At 46.2% G+C, this 23,541-nt stretch overlaps 1 protein-coding gene across 2 annotated transcripts; it reads left to right on the top strand.

Moving 5' to 3' along the window:
- Nucleotides 1-3,848: 3,848 nt before the first annotated feature.
- ASPDH (aspartate dehydrogenase domain containing) lies at nt 3,849-20,032 on the top strand. 2 transcript variants are annotated; one of them, XM_083583527.1, is made up of 8 exons: nt 3,849-4,015; nt 9,184-9,248; nt 10,782-10,926; nt 12,756-12,840; nt 16,038-16,187; nt 17,261-17,487; nt 17,601-17,740; nt 19,822-20,032. In XM_083583527.1, coding segments are annotated over exons 1-8 (852 nt in total). In that variant the 5' UTR covers nt 3,849-4,013; the 3' UTR covers nt 19,860-20,032. The 2 variants fall into 2 exon arrangements, with proteins under 2 accessions (XP_083439653.1, XP_083439654.1); XM_083583528.1 differs by lacking the exon at nt 3,849-4,015 and adding an exon at nt 6,942-7,011.
- The last annotated feature ends 3,509 nt before the right edge of the window (nt 20,033-23,541 follow it).

A 23,541-nucleotide genomic window follows, 5' to 3' on the forward strand; every position in this document is an offset into this window, starting at 1 on the left:
GATCAGAGGGGGTCTCTGGAGGGCCCCTCGTACCCAGAGCCCTCAAGCTCAAAGGCAGCCCCAAAACTGATAAGCTTCACAACTTGTTTTTTCAGCTTGGAGCTGCAAATTTCAGCAAGGGAGCAGTGTGATTTGGTGAAACACATCATTCCTTTGTGAACCGATATAGATTTTGTCCTACAAGAGCATTTAAAACCTTCATAAATATTAATAAAAACTTATCTGTTCTGAGGGCACAAGATTAGACTGTGATGAACATGTCTTCCAAGCTGATTATATAAGCAAACCACTTGCTCTCTCTTTCTGGTGCCTTTATTTTGTTTGCTCGAGTAGCAATTTTTAATTTTTGCCACGGCTAAGGGCCTCAAAAGCTAGAAGTTGATCTTTGGCCTCTGTGGATCTCAGAGAGGGCCTGCTTAGAGGGAAGCCCCATTGAATCCAATGGGGCATACGGTACTCCTAGGTCAGTGCATATAGGATTTGAGGGGGATCTGTGACTTGGCAAAAGACACTGGACTACAACTCTCATCATCCCTGTCCATTGGCTAAGTTGGCTGGGGCCAATGGGAGTTGGAGTACAAAAGGTAAAGGTAAAAGGTAAAGGACCCCTGAACAGTTAAATCCAGTCAAAGGTGATTATGGCATTGTGGCGCTCATCTCGCTTTCAGGCTGAGCCGGTGTTTGTCTACAAACAGCTTTCCGGGTCATGAGACCAGCATGACTAAGCCACTTCAGGCACAACGAGACACTGTGAGGGAAACCAGAGCGCGCGGAAACGCCATTTGCCTTCCTGCTGCAGCGGTACCTATTTATCTACTTGCGCTGGTGTGCTTTTGAATTGCTAGGTTGGCAGGAGCTGGGACAGAGCAACGGAGCTCACCCTGTCGCAGGGATTTGAACCGCCAACTTTCCAGTCGGCAAGCCCAAGAGGGTCAGTGGTTTAGACCACACTGCCACCTGCATCCCATGTTGGAGTACAACAGCCCTTAGAGAGTCACAAGCTCCCTAGCCCTGGTGTCTAAGGTTGCAGCCTGGGTGAGCGAGTGAGTGGATACTTGTCAGTGGTTAAGAGCGGTAGATTTGTAATCTGGGGAACCGGGTTCGCGTCTCCACTCCTCCACATGCAGCTGCTGGGTGACCTTGGGCTAGTCACACTTCTTGAAGTCTCTCAGCCCCACTCACCTCACAGAGTGTTTGTTGTGGGGGAGGAAGGGAAAGGAGATTGTTAGCCGCTTTGAGACTCCTTCGGGTAGTGATAACGCGGGATATCAAATCCAAACTCTTCTTCTTCTTCTTCTTCTTCTTCTTCTTCTTCTTCTTCTTCTTCTTCTTCTTCTTCTACTTCTTCAGTGATGGTGCATAAGCATATCCTCCAACATTTCTCTGATGAACATAGGGACGTCCTATCCTATAAGAATGATGATGATTTTATTATTTATACCCCATCCAATGGCCAGCCAGATACCTATGGGAAGACCACAAGCAGGACCCAAGTAAATACTCTGCAATATTTCTCCAATGAAAATAAGGATGCCCTATCCTATTATTGGAGGGACGTGGGTGGCACTGTGTGTTAAACCACAGAGCCTAGGACTTGCCGATCAGAAGGTCGGTGGTTCGAATCCTCGCAACGGGGTGATCTCCCGTTGCTCGGTCCCTGCTCCTGCCAACGTAGCAGTTCGAAAGCACAAAGTGCAAGTAGATAAATAGGTACCGCTCCGGCGGGAAGGTAAACGGTGTTTCCGTGTGCTGCTCTGGTTCGCTAGAAGCAGCTTAGTCATACTGGCCACATGACCCGGAAGCTGTATGCCAGCTCCCTCGGCCAATAAAGTGAGATGAGCGTCACAACCCCAGAGTCGGTCATGACTGGACCTAATGGTCAGGGGCCCCTATCCTTTTTTGATTATGATGATGATTTTATTATTTATACCCCATCCAATGGCCAGCCAGATACCTATGCGAAGACCACAAGCAGGACCCAAGTGAATACTCTGCAATTATTTTTCCGATGAAAATAGGGATGCCCCATCCTATTATTATTATTATTATTATTATTATTATTATTATTATTATTCCCTGCCCATTTGACTGGGTTGCCCCAGCCATTCTGGGTTTCCAACATATATAAAAACATAAAAACTTAAACATAAAAACCTCCACTATACAGGAGTGCCTTCAGATGTCTTCTAAAGGTTGTGTAGTTACTTATCTCCTTGGCTCAGGGTGGTCACCTAACTCCATACCCGCCAACATTTCTCAGGTGAAAATAGGGACATCCTAAGGAAAAGTGGGACATTCCAGGATCAAATCAGAACAGCTTCCATAAATCCTTGGAAAATAGGGGCACTTTGAGGGTTTAGGGTTGGAGGAGGAGAGGCGAAGCAATGCCACGCAATGTCAGATGTACAAAAAAGCAAAGGGGACCAGCCCTTTGATGCTTGACTGACAGCCGCTCTCTAGGGTTTCAGATCAGGGACCGACTCACTCCTACCCAGAGACGCTGAGGATCAAACCTGGGATCCTCTGCGTGTGAAGGAATTGCTTCCCTGTTCCTCTTCTGCTGTATTTGTGGGGGGAATCCTGTGCTCTGAAGCCAGCATGCGTATTGGACAGAAAAACCGCAATTGGCAGCAATAGGGGATTCCGCCCCTCCTTCCCATCCCATTGCAAATAACTGAACAAAATTTTCCCAGGAGTGCAGCAGAAGAGGAAAGGGTTAACCCCCCATCTTCTGTGATCCCAATTATTATTAGCCCACTTCAGATTATTCTAGGAGGAAAAGTAACATCAGCTGTGGTTGGGTCCTCCGTTTCAAATGGCATAGACTTCCCCTGGTCCCTTGTAGCTGGAGGAGAAGAGAACGGCAACGATTTCATGCCAGCATCGCAAACCTTTGGCATCACCCTGTGTTCAGGTGCCACAATTACACCTATGAAATATAAGCACTTTGCAAGCATTATTTATTAGTATTTCTAGCCCGCCTTTCCCCCAGCGACCCCAAGGTGGCAAACATGGTTCTCTCCTGCCTCTCTCTACTTCATGCTGCCCTGAGAGGTAGGCTAGGCTGAGAGACAGGGACTGGCTCAAGATCACCCAGTGAGCATCATGGCCACATTGGGATTTGAACTCTGCTCTTCCAGTCCAACACTGTAACCACTACTCCACACTGCCTGGTGCCACGTACGGAAGAGCAGGCCACACATGCTAGCCCTGCCCCCAGTGTCCCTTTGGGGACCACCTGCATTTCTGAGCTTCCCACGTGGAGCAGGAACGTCTCTGGAGGCCACAGTTCAAGAAGGATGTTGACAAGCTGGAACATGTGCAGAGGAGGGCAACCAAGATGATCAAGGGTCTGGAAACCATGCCCTATGAGGAGCGGTTGAGGGATTTTGGTATGCTTAGCCTGGAAAAGAGGAGACTGAGAAGAGATCCGATAGCCACCTTCAAATACCTTAAAGGCTGTAACATGGAAGAGGGAACCAGCTTGTTTTCTCCTGCTCTAGAGGGTGGGACTCGAACCCATGGCTTCATGTTACAAGAAAGCAGATTACAACTAAACATCAGAAAGAACCTTCTGACGGTGAGAGCTGTTCAGCAGTGGAACAGTCTCCCTAGGGAGCCTGCGGACTCTCCTTCCTTGTGTGGGATGTGAAACACAAGAGCAGTCAAGTACAACGTTCCTAGAGTGAACATGTTTACACATGGGGAGGAATGTTTGTCCAGCCAGCAGGTAAACTTCCTGTTTCCTTCTGGGCTGGGACAGACTTCCTCTACGTGTGACTAGAGGTGGGCGTGGCCTCACCTGTGCAGGTAACGACAAAAGCACAGGGCAGGGCAGCCATCTCTCTCTCTATGACTACTTTCCTCGAAGAAGCAACATCTGCTTGGCCAAAGATGCTCTCTTGGCCTCCAGCCATGAGAGAACAAAGGGACTGTCTCTTTATGGGATAGTTTCCAGGTGTATGTTACTTTTCTAAGCTAAGTCTGCCTTCTGGGATCCAATTGTAAACAGAATGTGAGTAAACTCTTTTTATACTTTTATAGAAGACTGTGTCTGTTATCTTTTATGAGGGAATAAGGGGAAAATATCAGAAGAATTAGAGGCTTTAGCGAACCTGAGCAAACGCATCCACTGTGTGTTTTAAAAGGGGAATGTTACTCTGCTAAATTGTGAACTTGTTAACACAAGTTGGAAAGGCTATAATCAAACAATATATCCTCTCCAGCATCCCTGAACATTCCCACACCTTGGAGGTTTTCCAGCAGAGGTTGTGTGGCCATCTGTCATGGATGCTTTAGCTGAGATTCCTGCATTGCAGGGGGTTGGACTAGATGACCACTGATGTCTCATCCAACTCTACGATTCTGTGATTCTACGGACACAGGAATAATCTTCCCTGCGCTTGGGAACCTTGATATTGCATGGAGGCTCCTAAATGTATCCAGCTGAACAGTTAAATACCGTATTTTTTGCTACATAAGACACACTTTTTTCCTCCTAAAAAGTAAGGGGAAATGTGAGTGCATCTTATGGAGCGAAGGATGCTGCTCAGAGAGGGAGAACTGCGAAGCGCCCCTTCAGCGACGCACCTGTCCTGCGAAGCGGGAGGAAGAGCAGCAGGGGCTCCTTCTGTTCCTCCTCCCACTTTGCTGAAGGGGCGCTGCGCAGAGAGGGAGAACTGCACAGTGCCCCTTCAGCGACACGCCTGTCCTGCGAAGCAGGAGGAGAAACAGAAGGGGCTCCTTCTGTTCTTGCTCCCGCTTCGCTGAAGGGGCGCTGCGCAGAGAGGGAGAACTGAGCAGTGCCCCTTCAGCGAAGCGCCTCTCCTGGCTTCTACCTTAGCAGCGCACAGCCTCTTCTGGGCAGAGGGAGCCTTCATCCCCTTGCCCAGGGGAGGGCGTACGGCTATTCCATAAGCCAGGGCATTAATCAGGATCGCTGCGCAGCGATCCTGCTTGCTGTCCTGGCTTCTGCCTTAGCCACGTGCAGCCTCTTCGGGCAGGGGGAGCCTTCATCCCGCTGCCCTGAAGAGGCTTGGCACGGCTATCCTGGAAGCCAGAACAGCCAGAGGCTATCCCAGAAGCCAGATTCCTCTTGCTGTTCTGGCTTCTGGGATTCAGAATATTTTTTTCTTGTTTTCCTCCTCCAAAATCTAGGTGCGCCTTATGGTCTGGTGCATCTTATAGAGCGAAAAATACGGTACATTCCTGCTCAATGTGGCAATGGTGGAATAGGAACTGACATGCATAGTGGAGTTGAAGGGAGAACTGGCATGTGCTTCTTCCTATGCAGGTTTGGGCAAGGACACCTGAATAGGGTTCTGGATTCCCTGTTAATTCAGCCACTCATTCCTTCTCTCAGAAGTTCAGTTGGCTTGATCCCATCCCACTTTCGGAGCAAACTTTTTCTGTGAGCTGCAGCCAATTTATCGGTTGTCTGTGAGTTCACCGGGGCAAATGTGCAAATTCAGCATTTGTCGAGCGTTTGGGCGGGGGATGAACAAGCAAAAACGCAAGTTTGCAAGTGTAGGAGGAAGAGGGATAAATGAAGGGGAAGCAGGCCAAGGTTTATACCAGGACAGAGAGGCACAATAGGCAACAGAAACATTATTCATCTGAACTAGCAGTCATTCCAAGCACGGCCCAAAACACAACGGGAACCTCAAACGACACAATCAACATCGCATCTGGTTTGTCCCTTAGCTGAAACTGGAAGCGTGTTTGTGGATGTGAGCAAATGCTAGCGATGGATAGACCTGTCAATTTCAGTTCCGCTGTTTCTTATTTTTTCAGTCTTCAGTTCGGCTTGCCCCATGTCCACATCACTTTGCAGAAAATAAAAATCCTCATGAGAACTCACCAGTGCTTTGGTGCATGTTTCTCCAAATAAACAGCTTAGCAAGCAATTTATCTTAATATAACACATTTTTATATGCTATGCTCCCTATTTTTTTTAAATGCAAACTTTCCCCTGATATATATTCATTTGTGTACTTGTTGCCGGGTCCGAGAAGTGCAGATTTAGAAGAATAGCTCGGTTTTGGTTCATGTATTTTTTTGCGGAACTGCCAATTGAATAGGTTAATCGGACCCCTGACCATTAGGTCCAGTCGTGGCCGAGTCTGGGGTTGCACGCTCATCTCGCTTTATTGGCCGAGGGAGCTGGCGTACAGCTTCCGGGTCATGTGGCCAGCATGACTAAGCCACTTCTGGCGAACCAGAGCAGCGCACGGAAACGCCGTTGATCTTCCCGCCGGAGTGGTACCTATTTATCTACTTGCACTTTGACGTGCTTTTGAACTGCTAGGTTGGCAGGAGCAGGGACCGATCAATGGGAGCTCACCCCATCACGGGGATTTGAACCGCCGACCTTCTGATCGGCAAGTCCTAGGCTCTTTGGTTTAACCCACAGCGCCACCCGCGTCCCTTTGCTAATTGAATAGGTTTGCATTAAAATGTGAAATGAGCGGTACTTCTCCCCCTGTCTTTAGTGAATACACAAGAAGCTGCTCCTCTTTTACAAATATAATTTTTATAAAGCCCCTATCAAAACACAAAGCTGAAATCCTACACACACGTAGCTGGGAGTAAGTCCGACTGATCTCAGTGGGACTTCTTCTGAGCAGACATGAATAAGATTGCACTGCCAGCCCTAAAGTGATGCCCCTGGAACATTGCAGTACTTGGAAGTGCAAGGAGCGTGTAATGACAACATAAAAATGCTACCTGTGGCAATTAATCTGTGACGACGCATTCACATATCCAAGTCATTATTTGATGCTATATAGCCAAGAAGCAACGGCAGAGTTTACGAGGGAATTTCACTAGCTGTCTTCTAACTAATGCCTGCCTGCCAGCAACCCATTCTCTGGGGAATTGCAGGCCCCAGGCTAATAATTAACATCCTCCAGGGATTAATTGACCAAAGGGCACCAATACAAATAAGTCCTCTGTTTTGTGCTGGGATCCTGCAGTTGCCTGAGTGCCAGAGAATCAGTGCAACCGACTCAGGTGAGTCAGTTCAAAAAGTGGAGGGGTTTGGGGGCCTATAGGTATGGGGCTGGTGGAAGGTGAGATATAAAGTCTGTTTCGGATGGTGAGTTATTAACTAACTGGAAGGATAAGACAAAGAAATAAAGAGAGAGGAGTGGTAGCTAATATAGTGGTACCTCGGGTTACATACGCTTCAGGTTGCATATGCTTCAGGTTACAGACTCTGCTAACCCAGAAATAGTGCTTCAGGTTAAGAACTTTGCTTCAGGATAAGAACAGAAATTGTGTTCCGGCGGCGCGGCAGCAGCAGGAGGCCCTATTAGTTAAAGTGGTGCTTCAGGTTAAGAACAGTTTCAGGTTAAGAATGGACCTCTGGAACGAATTAAGTACTTAACCTGAGGTACCACTGTACAGACATTCCTAGACTACAACACCCATCATCTCTGACAACATATGGATGGCAGATGGGTAAGGATGGAAGGATTAGTCAATCTCGCTCACATTTCCAATCTTCACATTTCTGCAGCAAGTGGTGGATTTTGTTTTTAAATACCCACGAAAATTCTTCAACATTTTAGTACAGATTTCTTCTGATGAACACAAGTTTGCACGCAGTTTTGACTAATTTTTGCAAGCAATTTCCCGTGATATAATGAGTTTCTGTATGTTGTTTTAACGAATGCATTCATTTTAAATGCACGTTTCCCCTTTGTATATACATTTTTGTAAACCTTGGACGGTTAGAGAAATGCATCGCAACATTCGGATAAATGCAAATTTCGAAAGATGGGGGCATTTCGGTTCTCAGATTGTTTTGGAAAGTGTGATAGATTCAGTTTTAAATGCAAAGAAGACGTTTTAATGGAAAGAAGGAGAAGTCCCAATGAAAGAAGAATGGATACAAAAACTTATGGAATACGCAGAAATGGCAAAACTAACCAGAAAAATAAGAACTCAAGATAACAAACTTCTTATAAAAGAATGGAAATGGTTTATTGGATATTTACAAACAAACTGTGAACAGATAAGAAAACTGGCAGAATTAATGTAATAACCTGCAGTTTTATAAGAGTATAGATTTAAAGTAGATGAATAAATGTTTAAGTTAATTTGGAATCTGCAGGAAATACAAAAAATAAATTTAAGGAACCACAGAAAGAGGGGGAAGGAAGTCGAGTTTAGAAATTATTATTACAATTATTATTGTAAAATTATTGAAATGTATAAAATTGAAATTATATATATATATATATATTTAATGCAAACTGGATAAAAAATCTGTTCTACGCCAAACCATAGGTTCCTCACCCTTGATGTAGAGGCAGACAGGTGTCAATGGTGGCAGAAGTGGAACAAAATGTAAAAGAGAAGAAACAGGGATGCACGATTCGAAGGATGAACAGGGAAGGAAAGACAGGCATATTTTCTCAGGGCTCCTTCACACGCATGCCTATCACGTGATGAAGCAACATCAACTGATGTCTTGCAGGCGCTATCATACCATCTCAAAACATAAATGCTTTTCAGCGGAATCCATTCACACAGATCCAGCTGCGGCTGATCAATTAAATGAGTAATGAGAAATCTAGTGGGCGTGAAGGTGAAGAATCGGCTCTTAAATTCAAATAGCTGCTCACTCTGAAGTGTCAAACGGCACAGGAGCTCTTTCTCTCTTTGTACATCTTTTTATACGGGCGCACACAGAGAGCACTGCAGGCGGATGCTTAACCTGTACAAACATGCAATCCACTTTAAAATTTACAATGGGTTTTCATATTTGCTTTATGCAAATATTATTGCTACAATTAATATTTTTCGCCTTGGGAATCCAAATGAAGATGAAGGAGTGAGTGAATTTGGGGTGCAATCCTGCATACCAATGATGGCCCTCAAATATTGCTGGACTACAACTCCCATCGTCCCTGACCATTGGGAATGCTGATGGGGCCTGATGGGTGTTGGGATCCAGCAATGACTGGAGGGCCAGAAATTGCTCTGCTGTGTACACTTACGTACCTTCAAGTAAATACCACTAAACTCTAGGGGGCCTCAAATTTCTAGAAGACACGTATAGGATTTCACTGTTAGATTTGTGGCATAAATATGGGTAGGCATTCAAACCCTTTCCGTCCCTGATCCATGCTTCTCTGCAGTGAACAATATCACATTTCTGTTGTTTTCTTAAATCAGGACAGGCAGAATGTCTGGGGACCAAAGGAGAAGACGGGTTGGAATTGTGGGCTATGGGCATCTAGGTAGGTGGTGTTTCTTGACCATTTCCCTCCTCTGTCCATCTGATTCTTAAGATGGCTTTCCTAGGCAATGTGTTTTCTCCCTTTGTTGAGTACCTTTTCCCACTGTCCAGTCCTCCATTATGTCTTTTATTTCAAAATAAAATTTAAAAAACACACACAATGTGTTTCATAAAACAATTTACCCTGTCCTGATTTGGAAAAGACCTGATGATTCTCAGAATACTTGTTATATTACTATGTTCGTGTGACATTTGGAGGTCTGGCCCGCAAACTTGGTGATAAGAGTCCTCTGCACTAGTGAGTTTGTGGGCCAGAGTGGCTGAGAAACTGAGAGACCGGATGGATCCTTCCACCCACCCCTGACCATTGACTATCCTGGCTGGGGCTGACGGGAGTCCGACAACATTGGGAAGGGCGCAAGTTCCTCATTCCTGCTAAATTATTTGTCTCTCTGTGTGGCCCTGCCATGGATTGTGCTGCACGTGAAAGCTAGTGGGGAAGTTCTCTACTTCTAAATGTACAGAGACGCGGGTGGCGCTGTGGTCTAAACCACTGAGCCTCTTGGGCTTGTCAATCGGAAGGTCGGCGGTTTGAATCCCTGCAATGGGGTGAGCTCCTGTTGCTCAGTCCCAGCTCCTGCCAACCTAGCAGACACCAGTGCAAGTAGATAAACAGGTACTGCTGTGGCGGGAAGGTAAACGGAGTTTCTGTACGCTCTGGTTTCCATCATGGTGTTCTGTTGTGTCAGAAGCGGTTTAGTCACGCTGGCCACATGACCTGGAAAGCTGTCTGTGGACAAATGCCGGCTCCCTTGGCTTGAAAACAGATGGGCGCTGCAACCCCATAGTCGCCTTTGACTAGACTTAACCATCCAGGGGTCCTTTACCTTAACAGTCATACCTCGGGTTGAATGTGCTTCAGGTTGAGTGCTTTCGGGTTGCGCTCTGCGGCAACCCAGAAGTAATGGAGCACGTTACTTCCGGGTTTCGCCACACGCGCATGCGCAGACGCTCAAAATGACGTCATGCGCGGAAGCGGCAAAACACGACCCGTGCAGACGCGCCTTCGCATCTTACGTTCTATTCAGGATGCGAATGGGGCTCCGGAACGGATCCCATTCGCATCCCGAGGTACCACTTCTGAATGTATTACTTCTTTAAGAAGAAAATAATTGCTTTGCAGGATCAGAATAATATCTTCCTGTTTTCCCACTGTGGCCAGACAGATCTTCCTTGGCACTCACAAAACAGGGCATGAAACTGTGATTCCTTCACTGGGAACTCGAAAAGATGCCACCCAAAGGACAAAAATGAGCTCTGCATCTTCAGAGAACACCATTTCTCTTTGTGTGTGTCTTTGTTGTGATGTTAGTCTGTGTCAGAGTTTGAGAAATCCTGGGAAGTGGTGCCAGGAATTAGTAGACGGGCATTCGTGCCTCTGCAAGAAACAGATTTGACGGGGCAGCAGGTATTTGAGACACAGAGCCAAGTTCCTGGATCTGTGATACTTTTCTGTTCCACTTTCTGTCTCCAGGCCAGTACCTGGTAAAACGGCTACAAGATGATGGACTCCGACATGGGCTGGAGCTGGCCTTTGTTTGGAACCGGGACGCCAGGAAGCTGGTGGGGACAGTGCCAGAGGAGCTGCAGCTGGGGAAGCTGACGGACTTCTTGGAGCGGTGAGCAAGCAAGCCCAGCCAGGACCTGGCTGCTTTCACGCGTGTGTGTGTGTAATTGCGAGGATAAAGAAAATGAACCACCATGAACCATGTGTGTAGCCAAGGAGGAGGAAGGGAGGGACAGCTGCCCTCCCTAGATAAAAATACATAGCTGAGGTTCTGTCCCCCTAACGAAAGGCCTGCCCCCCATACACAAATCTTGGCTACTCCCATGCCACAATACTTTGAGATAAACACTCAGCCTGCATTCCCCTGTACACCTACCTGGGAGTAAGTCTCATCGATCTCACTGGCACTCGCATCCAAGTAAGGGGGAATTTATCTATCCATTTCACTTTTTGCAGTCTTAAATTTTGGTTTCCCCACCTTTCTGCATCAGCCTGTGATATATATACAGCCGTACCTTGGTTGTCAAACGCCTTGGAACTCGGACGTTTTGGCTCCCAAATGATCGAAACCTGGAAGTGACTGCTTTCGAACTTTCTTTTGGAAGCCGAACATCTGGCCGGGCTTCCGATCGGCTGCAGGAACTTCCTGCAGCCAATCAGAAGCCACAATATGGAAGTCAAATGCTTTGGAAGTCCAACAGACTTCCGGAACGGATTCCATTTGACTTCCAAGATATGACTGTATATGTTTTAAGTCCTCATGAAAATTCACCAGCATTTTAGTGCAATTTCTTCTAATAGACAATATAATTTTTTGCATAATATATACATTTTTGCAATGAAACATCCCCTAATATATTTTTATACGTTATTTTCATATTTTCATACACATTACTTACCTGGAGAACTGTGTTGCAAAATTCAGAGGAGTGTGAATTTCAAAGGATGTGTTTCAGTTCATATATCATTTTGGAAAGTGTGAATTATGTAGGTTTACCTTAAAATGTGAATTGAGTCTCGTTTCTCCCCCATTCCTGCATCCAAGCAAGCAGTCCTAGGATTGCACTGACCATTCACAATGTTGCCATAGCTCATTAACAGAGCAGATACTTTGCATGCCAAAGGTTTCATTGTTGTTGTTGTTTGTACCCCACTCATCTGACTAGGTTGCCCCAGCAACCTAGTCTGGGTGGTTTCCAACATATATAAAAAATAAAACATTTAACATTAATAAAAACTTCCCTATACAGGGCTGCCTTCAGATATCTTCTAAAAGTTGTATAGTTACTTATCTCCCTGACATCTGATGGGAGGGTGTTCTACGGGGTGGGTGCCACTACCAAAAAGGCCCTCTGCCTGGTCCCCTGTAACTTCACTTTTTGCAGTGAGGGAACTGCCAGAAGGCCCTCGGAGCTGGACCTCAGTGTGCGGGCTGAACGATGGGGGTGGAGACGCTCCTTCAGGTTTACAGGCCCGAGGCCTTTTAGGGCTTAAAAGGTCGGTAGCAACACTTTGAATTGTGCTCGGAAACATGCTGGGAGCCAATGTAGGTCTTTCAAGATTGGTGTTATATGGTCTCGGCAGCCGCTCCCAGTCACCAGTCTCGCTGCCGCATTCTGGATTAGTTAGTTTCCAAGTCACCTTCAAAGGTAGAGCGCATTGCAGTAGTGCATGCGGGAGATAACCTGGGCATGCACCACCCTGGCAAGACAGTGCGCAGGCAAGTTGGGTTCAACCCCCAGCTTCTCCAGGTAGGGCTAGGAAAAGTCTGGAGAGCCACTGCAAATCAGAGTCGTCCAAAGATGGGGGACTTTAGGGTGGGGGATCAGATTGCCATTCCCCACACTTGCCACTAAAGTTTGGCTTGGACCCTCATGCAGGGTGTCCTTGGCACAATTACAGGTCCAGCCATCTTACCATGCCTCTCTCCTCTCTCCAAAGGCGGGCTGACGTCATCATTGAAGTGGCCCATCCCTGCATTGTCCAAGATCATGGGGAGTCATTTCTGAAAGCTGCAGATTTCATGGTAAGGGCTGCAGGTGCCTTCAGAAAGAGGCATCTGGCACCAGGACACCCCCTTCAAGGTGTGGTTAGTTAGCTCGCCTTTCTGACCTTGGCTTGGTTCAATGAGAATCATCGTTCTCCCCCCCCCACACACACTTCTGTCCTGCCCTAAACACATTTTTATTCTTCCCATCAACACAATCCCCTGGGTGATATACAAAACATTCCCCCCCCCCAAAGGTAGAATACAAAATAGAATCCAAATAAAGCAAATCCCAGTATCAAACAAATTATCTCCTCCATCAACAAAATCAGCATAAAAGCCATATGACATAGCCTAAAACGCAGCATCAAAAGATCTAAATTGCATGATACAGGTAGTACTGAAAGAGCCGGGAGAATAAAAAGGATCTTCATTTGACACAGAAAAGGTGTTATTGCAGTTGCCAGGTGAGTCTGTCTGGGGGGAGTGTTCCATAACTTTCCCCCGCCCCAGGGGCCACCTGCATCCAGAGAAGTGCTTCTTGCCTCAATCATAGAATTACGGAATTGTAGAGCTGGAAGGGACCTCTAAGGGCCATCTAGTCCAACCCTCTGCAATGCAGGAATCACAGCTAAAGAATCGCTAATGCAGGCTTCGTCAAACTCGGCCCTCCAGATGTTTTTTCGGCCTACAACTCCCATGATCCCTAGCTAGCAGGACCAGTGGTCAGGGATGATGGGAATTGTAGTCTCAAAACATCTGGAGGGCCGAGTTTGACGAAGCCTGCTCTAATGGATGCCCACCTAACCTGTCTCAAAACTTCCAAAGGAGGAGAGTCCGCCATCTTCCGAGGTGGCCTGTTCAGAATGTTCTCCCTAAAGTTTTCTCGGGATCTCCCTTCTTGTCATTTTCATCCATTGGTTTGGGTCCTCCCTTCCGGAGTAGCAGAAAACAAGCTTCCTCCATCTTCCATGTGACAGCCCTTCAGATATTGGAAGATGGCTATCATATCATTTCTCAATCTTCTCTTCTTCAGGCTGAACACACCCAACTCCCTCAACCATTCCTCATCAGGCTTCCAGACCCTTTATCATGTTGGCCGCCTTGCCCTGCACACTTTCCAGCTTGTCAATATACAAGTCACCTGGAAGCAAATGAACCTAACCATGTCTTGGCAGCTGGCTTCATTTTAATTTATTTTTTAATGTTCTGGGCTGGCAAATTGTAAGTGAGGCTGTTCTGATGCTGTTTGTATAACATAAACCATCCTACAGATATTGCCCTTTCTTTACATTTGCCAATGGTTCTGCACTGTGCAATAGTGTCGTTGTGAACCAGTTTTACTGTGACCAGCCATTGGCATTTGTGAGCATTGTGTGTGTGTGTGTGTGTGTGTGAGAGAGAGAGAGAGAGAGAGAGAGAGAGAGAGATTTTGTAAAGCTTTGTTTTCTTCTGCTAACAGCATAGTTCTGGTCTAGAGCTCAGAAATTTATAAAAATAACCACAGGAGCATTTAAACATCACACAGTGTTATTTATAGGGACCAGACAAAAGACAACAACCTCCGAACACTCCAGACGATTTCTGGTGTCCAGACAGAAGGCCTGCAATAAACAGAGACAATTTGGGCTTGTCCTATTAAGGGAACATGCATGTTCCTTTTCATTCAGCCTCCCTCCACCCCTCGCCCACGATTCAAACCTCACAAATCTAGCATCTGTCTTTCTCCGCTTCTGCCGGAAAAGTTTCTCATCTCAGCCTTGACCGTGTTGTGCAAATAGATTTTTCTTTTGTCTTCCTATATGCTCTTGTGGTTAAAGCCGGCACAATCCAAAAAACCCCGAACAGTTCTGCAGCTGCTCCAAATCACTTAAAAATAAACAACCCCCCAAATTAACTTTTGGCTCAATAGATGATGTTGATGGTTCTGTTGCCCTTGGGAGATGCCTGTGAAATGGGAGGCAGGAATCGAACCACACAACAGTCGCAGATGGTGCTTCCTTGCCTCTTCCAAAGAGAGGGTGGAGAGTGATTTCGACTAGTACGCTCTGCATGGTTGTCCATCGCTTGGATGCTGAATCTCAACAGGTGGCAAATGGACCAGATTTGAGGTCCTGAGGGCTCCTCTTCCTGCTTTACATTTTCTTTCCACACCTAGGAAGCTGCCTGATGTTTAACTGATTCCCCTTGCTCAATACTAACTACACTGGGGGTGGCTGACATGGTGTCTTCCAGACTTTCGTTATGCCACAGAAATCTCTGTTCCTGCCTCTCTCCTCCTAAAACCTCCCTTCTTAAAATCTTTGCCCCTCTCAGGAGGTCCTACACACAAGTAGGAGTCCGGCAGAGACACATGCCCGACTGGCATGTTCTCTCCCTCCTGGTCATTCGTTCGGGAGATTCAAAAGATTTCTCCAGCCCAAACATCACAGTGACTGATACCTAAGGGGCATCAGCACACTTCAGGATCAGCAGAGTATAGGCAGTCAGCGTTCAGATTCAGTAGTGCAGCAATTTAGCTAAACTATGTTTATTTACATACCGTATTTTGTGCTCTATATAAGACTCACTTTTGCCCTCCTAAAAAGTAAGGGGAAATGTGTGTGCGTCTTATGGAGCGAATGCAGGCTGCACAGCTATCCCAGAAGCCAGAACAGCAAGAGAGATCGCTGCTTTCGCTGCGCAGCGATCCCTCTTGTTGTTCTGGCTTCTGAGATTCAGAATATTTTCTTTCTTATTTTCCTCCTCCAAAAACTAGGTGCGTCTTAAGGTCTGGTGCGTCTTAGAGAGTGAAAAATATGGTATGTACACTCGGAGCATTGTAAGTCAGCTCCTTCCTCTTCAGCATCAGACAGCAAAGAGAAAGGACAAAGGACAAATGACCTACATCACGTAAACACAGTAATACAAACATCCTGTCTCTGTCACTTCCCACAATGTGGAATGAAAACATACACCGTCATGTGATATAAACAACCCCATGACTGCAACACGGGAAAAGAATCCTAACAGGCCCACCCCACCCCCCCGCTTATACCACTGAAAATGAACTTCCTTCCAACCCCACTGCTCTGGTCAGTTGCTAATCTCTCCCACATTCTGTCTGTATCCAACAAAATAAATTATTTGCCATTAAATAAATGGGGAGGAGTAGCCAGTCTCCTCCCAAATCAGCATTCTCCCTCTAGCTTTCCAACACCAGCAGCTGCAAAGTAAACGTTTCTACATTCTCCTAGGTGGGATCGCCAACGGCCTTGGCAGATTTAGACACCGAGCTTAAATTGCGCAAAGCTGCGAGAGAGGCTGGGCACACCCTCTATATCCCCAGTGGGGCTCTATGGGGTGGACAAGACATCCAGAGGTTGGATGACGGAGGGTTGCTTCAGGTAAGATCCCAGAGGGGGGCATCGCATTGGCAATGCGAGTAGGTAAATGGGAAGACTGGAAAGAGGAAGGGGTGTGTGGCAGTATATTGACTACCAGAATTGATTTGATTGATTGCAGATTTATTAACCTCTTGATCAAAAAAGGTCTTCAAGCAGTGTAAAAACATACGTTTTTTGTTTACATTGTAATCCTGGCTTTATTCCATGAGAGAACTAGGTGGTGATGCCCAACTGCATCACATACTCTTAAATCATGCCCTATTATGAAATATTGCTAATCCAGAATTTAGCAAATAAATAAGCAACAATTTGACTTTTAGAAGACATCTGAAGGCAGCCCTGTTCAGGGAAGTTTTTAATGGGTGGTACTGTAGGTAGCTGTGTTGGTCTGCCGTAGTCGAAACAAAATAAAAAAAAACCCTTCCAGGTATCTGAAGAAGTGTGCATGCACACGAAAGCTCATACCAATAACAAACTTAGTTGGTCTCTAAGGTGCTACTGGAAGGATTTTTTTTATTCAATGAGTGATGTTTTATTGTGCTTTTAATATTTTGTTGGAAGCTGCCCAGAGTGGCTTGGGCAACCAAGTCAGATGGGCTGCATATTATCATCATCATCATCATCATCATCATCATCATCATCATCATCATCACTACAGTGATACCTCAGGTTACATACGCTTCAGGTTACAGACTCCGCTAACCCGGAAATAGTACCTCGGGTTAAGAACTTTGCTCCAGGATGAGAACAGAAATTGTGCTCCAGCGGCGTGGTGGCAACGGGAGGCCCCATTAGCTAAAGTGGTGCTTCAGGTTAAGAACAGCTTCAGGTTAAGAACGGACCTCTGGAACTAATTAAGTACGTAACCCGAGGTACCACTGTATTATTATTATTATTATTATTATTATTATTATTATTATTAACTACACTGAAATGTTTAACTGTTTCTTTGAAGGTTCATTAAATCTTCCTGCGCACCTGCCATCCTCTTCTGTCACACCACACCCCTTGAAAACCTATGATCTAAGTGGCTGGAAGGCAAATTCTCTGACTCTTATCCTTCCATCTTCTAGGCACTGACTGTTACAATGGTGAAACACCCCAGCAGCTTCCGACTAAGTGGGCACCTGGGGGAGCTTGCGAAAGGTGCCCAGCAGGAACGTGTGGTCCTCTACGAAGGCCCTGTGCGGAGGTTGTGTCCCTTGGCTCCCAACAACGTCAACACCATGGCAGCAGCCTGCATGGCCGCTCCCAGCCTGGGCTTTGACGGCGTGAAAGGCTGTCTTATAGCTGACCCCAAGTGAGTCCCTGGCCTCTGGCTGCCGGGCGGGTGAGAATGTTGGCAAACGGACAGCGCCTGCCACCATCCTACTTAAAAGCTCCAGTCTAACTGACTGCTCTTCCCCACTACAGCCTCCCCAATTACCATGTGGTGGAGATTGAGGCCACTGGACAAGGCGGCTTCTCCGTCAGCACGAAGCGCAAGAACCCAGCTGCCTGTGGGGCTGTCACAGGGGCAGCCACTTTTGCCGCTTTCTGGAGCAGCCTGTTAGGTGAGGATGAAACCCTCTAGTTCAGCATCCTGTTCTCGGGGAGGGCAGTCTGGCGCCAATGGGAAGCTTGTAAGCAAGATCTGAGTGCGACAGCAACCTCCCCACTTCCTAATTCTCCAATATGATGGTGCCACGTTTTGCTCTGATCATGACTCTTATTGCTAACTGCATCCTTGTACCCTCCAACACTTCTCCGATGAAAATAGGGATGTCTTAATCAATAATAAAAGGGATGCGGGTGACACTGTGGGTTAAACCACAGAGCCTAGGACTTGCCGATCAGAAGGTTGATGGTTCAATACCCGCGACGGGGTGAGCTCCCGTTGCTCAGTCCCTGCTCCTGCCAACCTAGCAGTTCGAAAGCACGTCAAAGTGCAAGTAGATAAATAGGTACCGCTCCAGCAGGAAGGTAAACGGCGTTTCTCTGCGCTGCTCTGGTTCGCCAGAAGCGGCTTAGTCATGCTGGCCGCATGACCCGGAAGCTGTACGCCGGCTCCCTCGGCCAATAAAGTGAGATGAGCGCCGCAACCCCAGAGTCGGCCACGAGTGGACCTAATGGTCAGGGGTCCCTTTACCTTTACTTTAATCAGTAATAATAATAATAATTTTACTATTTACTATTTATACTATTGCATACCCTCCAACATTTCTCCAATGAAAATAGGGAAGTCATATTCAATAATAAGAATAATAATACCCCGCCCATCTGACTGTGTTGCCCCAGCCATGCTGTGTGATTTCCAACATACATAAAAACCTAATAAAACACTAAACATTTAAAACAACTTCTCTTCGTGTGGCTCGGGGGTTCCATAACTCTATACCCTCCAACATTTCTCTGGTGAAAATAGGAAAGTCCTAAGGAAATCAGAAACCCGGATGGCATCTGTAAATCTGGGACTGTTCCTGGAAAATAGGGACATTTGGAGCGCCTGCTCTTAATGCCAACTACATCGTACAAAGCCAGTTTCTGGCTCTTTCTGTTGCAGAGATCTTAGGGAAAGTATGCAGGTGGTATTCTATGACCCAGGGGTGGGGATCCTGAAGCCCTGGAGGCCAAATGCTTGTCTGCACACCTCGCTTGGTGCTCTCCCAGCCCACACCTCCTCCCCTGGCCACAGCTTGCATTGTCCCTGCTCCACAACCTCTAGAACAGTGTTTCTCAACCTGTGGGTCTCCACATGTTGTTGGACTACAACTCCCATCATCCCTGAGCTCTTGCCTTGCTAGCTAGGGGTGATGGGAGTTGTAGTTCAGCAACATCTGGGGACCCACAGGTTGAGAAAGGCTGCTCTAGAATGTCTTCTTCAACTGTGATGACACCCCTTCCTTGCCTGGATTGGAGAGCTGTGTGTTTTTAGAAACAGATGACTTCTGCGTGGCTGGAACAAAGGTTCCTCATGGAGAGAACGCAGCCCTCTGGCTGGAAAATGTTCCCCATCCCTGTTATATACCAATAGCAAACTCATTCTCCATGTTGAGAAGAAGAGTTTGGATGTGATATCCCGCTTTATCACTACCCTAAGGAGTCTCAAAGTGGCTAACATTCTCCTTTCCCTTCCTCCCCCACAACAAACACTCTGTGAGGTGAGTGGGGCTGAGAGACTTCAGAGAAGTGTGACTAGCCCAAGGTCACCCAGCAGCTGCATGTGGAGGAGCGGAGACGCGAACCCGGTTCACCAGATTACGAATCTACCGCTTTTAACCATTACACCACACTGGCTCTCAGAAGATTATGTAGCCAAAGCAGAACCCTCTGTGCACAAAAAAGGGAGGTGTCTGCAGGCTTGGGGGAACCCCAAGGTTTGCAGCACCCATCATCATCATTTTTAGTGGGGGAAAGTCCTAAGGGGGGGGGACTCACCCTCAAAAGCAGCCCATAGAAGACTGAGCATGGGAACAGCAAACTCCATCTGCTCACCTGGAAGCAAACTCCATTGAACACAATAGGACTTCTGGGTAGAAGTGTATAGAATTGCCCGGTTCATCTTGTGTTGTCTATTGTGATGTCTTGAGTGGCCCTGTTGGGCGATGGGGTTTGGCAGTTCTTTGGGCTCTGACTTTTCTTTTCCTTTCCACAGTGTGCCAGGGCCACGGAGGCCGAGTCTATCTCTGCTGAGCTTTATTGCATCTGTTCTCTAGAGGATTCACAGACGATCTCCGTGGCTGCCAGAGGTTCAGTTGTAGGGAGCTGAGAAGGCCGGGAAAGAAGAGACATACCAGCTTCAAACCCCACTGCATGCCTTTAATCCATCAGCTCTGTAAACATGCATCTATCTCTGCCTTCTTCCATTTCCAGCAGCCTTCTTGTCTCGCACCCGCCGTCCACAAGCAATCTGGATTCTGCAGTCCTGTGTACACTTACTTAGGAGCAAGTCCCATTTGGCCTATTAGAGAGATGCCCTCAAGAGCCTTTCATATGATTCAAGGGTGTTTTAGAGGAACAGGGAAGGGCTCTTCCAAGTGCCACTCACGGCAATATTGCAGCAACACTGGCGAGTTAAAATATCCCCCGGTGATTGAGGAGCAGACGGAACACATATTATTGTCAATTAGAGAAAATGGAAGAGATGTGGGGAAAGACCAGGGGAGATAATCTGACTGGCCTTCCTCAACCGTTATACTAAATATCTAATTATAAGAATATATGAGTAAAGAAGCCTCTTAACCTGGATCGTTTCCCCCCTCTTTCCCCTTCCCTTTAAAAAATACTCATTAATACTTCAATTTCTCTCTCTTTTTTACTTGGCACTGTTTATTATTGATTAGAGGCTACCACCCAATTTAGGAAGACTTGCATTACATTTCTAAACAGGCTTACAGAGGAATAAGGCCCACTGAATTCAATGACACTTACTCCCAGAGTAAAATATACTTAGGCTCATGCTGTTAGTTTATTGGCAGGGTCCAGGGTATCATCTGAAGGCACATGAGGAGACCATCTTGTTGAAGATAAGCGGTCTGGGTTTGATCAGTGGCTGGATGGGTCACTAGCAGGGAACCACACTTACAGGATCATGGAATCTTATGGTGTCTTGGGTTCCATGATTGAAAAATAGTGGGATAGAACTGCGATTAAATAAATAATATTATTAATAATATGGGATGTAACCTGATTCATCAGTTAAGACTGCCTCACATTTGTACAGTCATACCTCGGGTTGAAGTAGCTTCAGGGTAAGTATTTTCGGGTTGCGCACTGCGGTGACCCGGAAGTAACGGAGTGTGTTACTTCCAGGTTTCGCCGCTCGCACATGCGCAGAAGCTCAAAATGTCACGTGCATGCACGGAAGTGGCAAATCGCAACCCGCGCATGCGCAGACGTGGGTTGCGTTCACTTCTGGATGCAAACAGGGCTCCAAAACAGATCCACTGTAGAAGGATGAAACATGACATCTGAAGAGAAGACACTAGAACGAATGACTGAGAATGGCCATTGAAATATATTGGATGCCCCTGAACAGCCACATCAGGGTACACCAAATTTCAGAATGGGCCTTTAGAATGCCATTGTTAAGAGTGCATTTTGAGGAGCACTTGGCTGAATACACAGTGGGTTGTGGGGCTCTGTGTCTACAAATGGCCGAAGAAAAATGGGATGGTCATCTTGAGTGGTCATTAGAACACACACTTGGAGAACTGTCTTTGTGACAAAAGCAGAACTAGATCAAATGGGCTTAAATTACAGGAGGTTTTGTAGGAATGTAGGAATCTGCCTTGTACCAAGTTAGAGAGCTCTTGCTGAATCTTGAATCTTGAGACTGAACCTGCTCAGAGTGGTGGAGATGCTGGAGATCTTCAAACATTGTTTGGGGGGGTACGCTAGCTCTGTGACAGTGGATCTGTAAGGCAGGGTTAGCCAAAATGGGGCATTTTAGATGTTGTGGACTACAGCTCTTAACAACCACAGACAACATGGTGAATAGTTAGGAATGATGGGAGTTGTAGTCCAAAAATCCGGAGAAACTGTGTTGGCTGCCCCTGCTGTAAGACATATTGTTATTCTGATAATACGTAAGTATGTTACATGCTATGCTAATGTGTTAAAACTTAAACAAATTGCAGTTGCCTAGAATGAAGAATTGGATTAACAGAGAAGCTGCCAGAGGAAAAAAGTTAACGTAAGGACCCACAAAGGAGAGAAGTCCATGGGAAGTTAAGGAATTCCCTTTTTGTTTTGGTTATGTCGGACATTGCAGTGAACAGCCAAGAAGGAATGACTGCGGAGAGTCAGAAGCGTACCTGCTAGTTCCTTCTTGCCAAATCCACACCATATAGTTGGCAGTAATGTCAGGTGTTAGGAAGATGTGCCTCAATTTTGGCCTTTCAGAGCTCTATGAAAGTTTTAAGTGTTGCCGCCTTTCCAGACAGGTGCCCACCAACAGTCAGCTTCTGCTAACAAAGGTGCAGCGGTAGCATGAGCTGCACCTGTGGAACTTCTGTCTGTCAGAGCTCTTGAAAAGCATGAGATTTCTGCTAAAAGATAAAGGTAAAGGGACCCCTGACCATTAGGTCCAGTCGTGGCCGAGTCTGGGGTTGCGCGCTCATCTCGCTTTATTGGCCGAGGGAGCCGGCGTACAGCTTCCGGGTCATGTGGCCAGCATGACTAAGCCCCTTCTGGCGAACCAGACCAGTGCACGGAAACGCCGTTTACCTTCCCGCTGGAGCGGTACCTATTTATCTACTTGCACTTTGACGTGCTTTCGAACTGCTAGGTTGGCAGGAGCAGGGACCGAACAATGGGAGCTCACCCCGTCGCGGGGATTTGAACCATCAACCTTCTGATCGGCAAGTCCTAGGCTCTGTGGTTTAACCCACAGTGCCACCCGCGTCCCTGAGATTTCTGCTAGTGGGCTGGAAATTGCACAAATGAAGGCTCTGTTCCAGGAACGTGTTATTAGGATGGGCAGATGGGCAGAAGGAGGACAAGGGCGCCTAATATACCCACAGCTGCATAGAAAAGGGAATTTAAGCAGGAGAGGCTCCAAGACTGCTACTGACAAGTACCTTAATCTTGGAGACCAGAGTAAGCACTAGTGGGATTGCAGTAACACTTGTAATGTAGCTAGTACTGTGGAGATAATGGAGTTCTATTAAATATGGTCTATTGAAATAATATGCAGTAGAAAAGGTTAATAATAGGACCCACAGTGGGGAAGGTGGGAAGTCCAGAGATTCGGAGTAATCTTTATTTTTATTTTTTTTATTAAGTTCTGTTTTGCATCCATATACATTTTCCATCCTTAATTCGAACTACACCTAGGAATAAAGTTACATAAGAAAAGAAATAAAGAAAAAAATTGCATAGCCACTAAATATCTTTCCCACCACCCGCCGTTCCCCACATTTATTATATGCAATTATCAAACCTTAAATATTCTAATCTTTTGGGTTGGCTTCCATCCACCACCTCAATTTGAGTCAATTTTTCCTTTTCCTTAACTGCCTTCTTTAGATGTATTCCATTTCTTGGTATTAGCTTGTTTGGTTATAGTAACTGTTTTTGTCTTTTGCAAAAATTAATCAAAGCATAATAAAGGTTTTATTTGAGAACAATGTTTTTCTAGATAAGTTTTTATAGCACTCCCATTCCTTTGTGAACTTTTGGCTTGTTCTGTTCCTAATTGTTACTGTCAGATGCAAGGCCGGATTTAGGTTTGATGAGGCCCTCAGCTACTGAAGGTAATGGGGCCCTTTATATGTCCAGCTGTCCTTTGTCAACAACGAATTGTTGCTGTTTTTTGTGTTGAATATATGCTATAGATATCTAAAGCCATTTGCACATAACAAAATATGTATTT

This window comes from Podarcis filfolensis, assembly GCF_964270895.1.
Source record: "Podarcis filfolensis genome assembly, chromosome: 13".
Classification (NCBI taxonomy): domain Eukaryota; kingdom Metazoa; phylum Chordata; class Lepidosauria; order Squamata; family Lacertidae; genus Podarcis; species Podarcis filfolensis.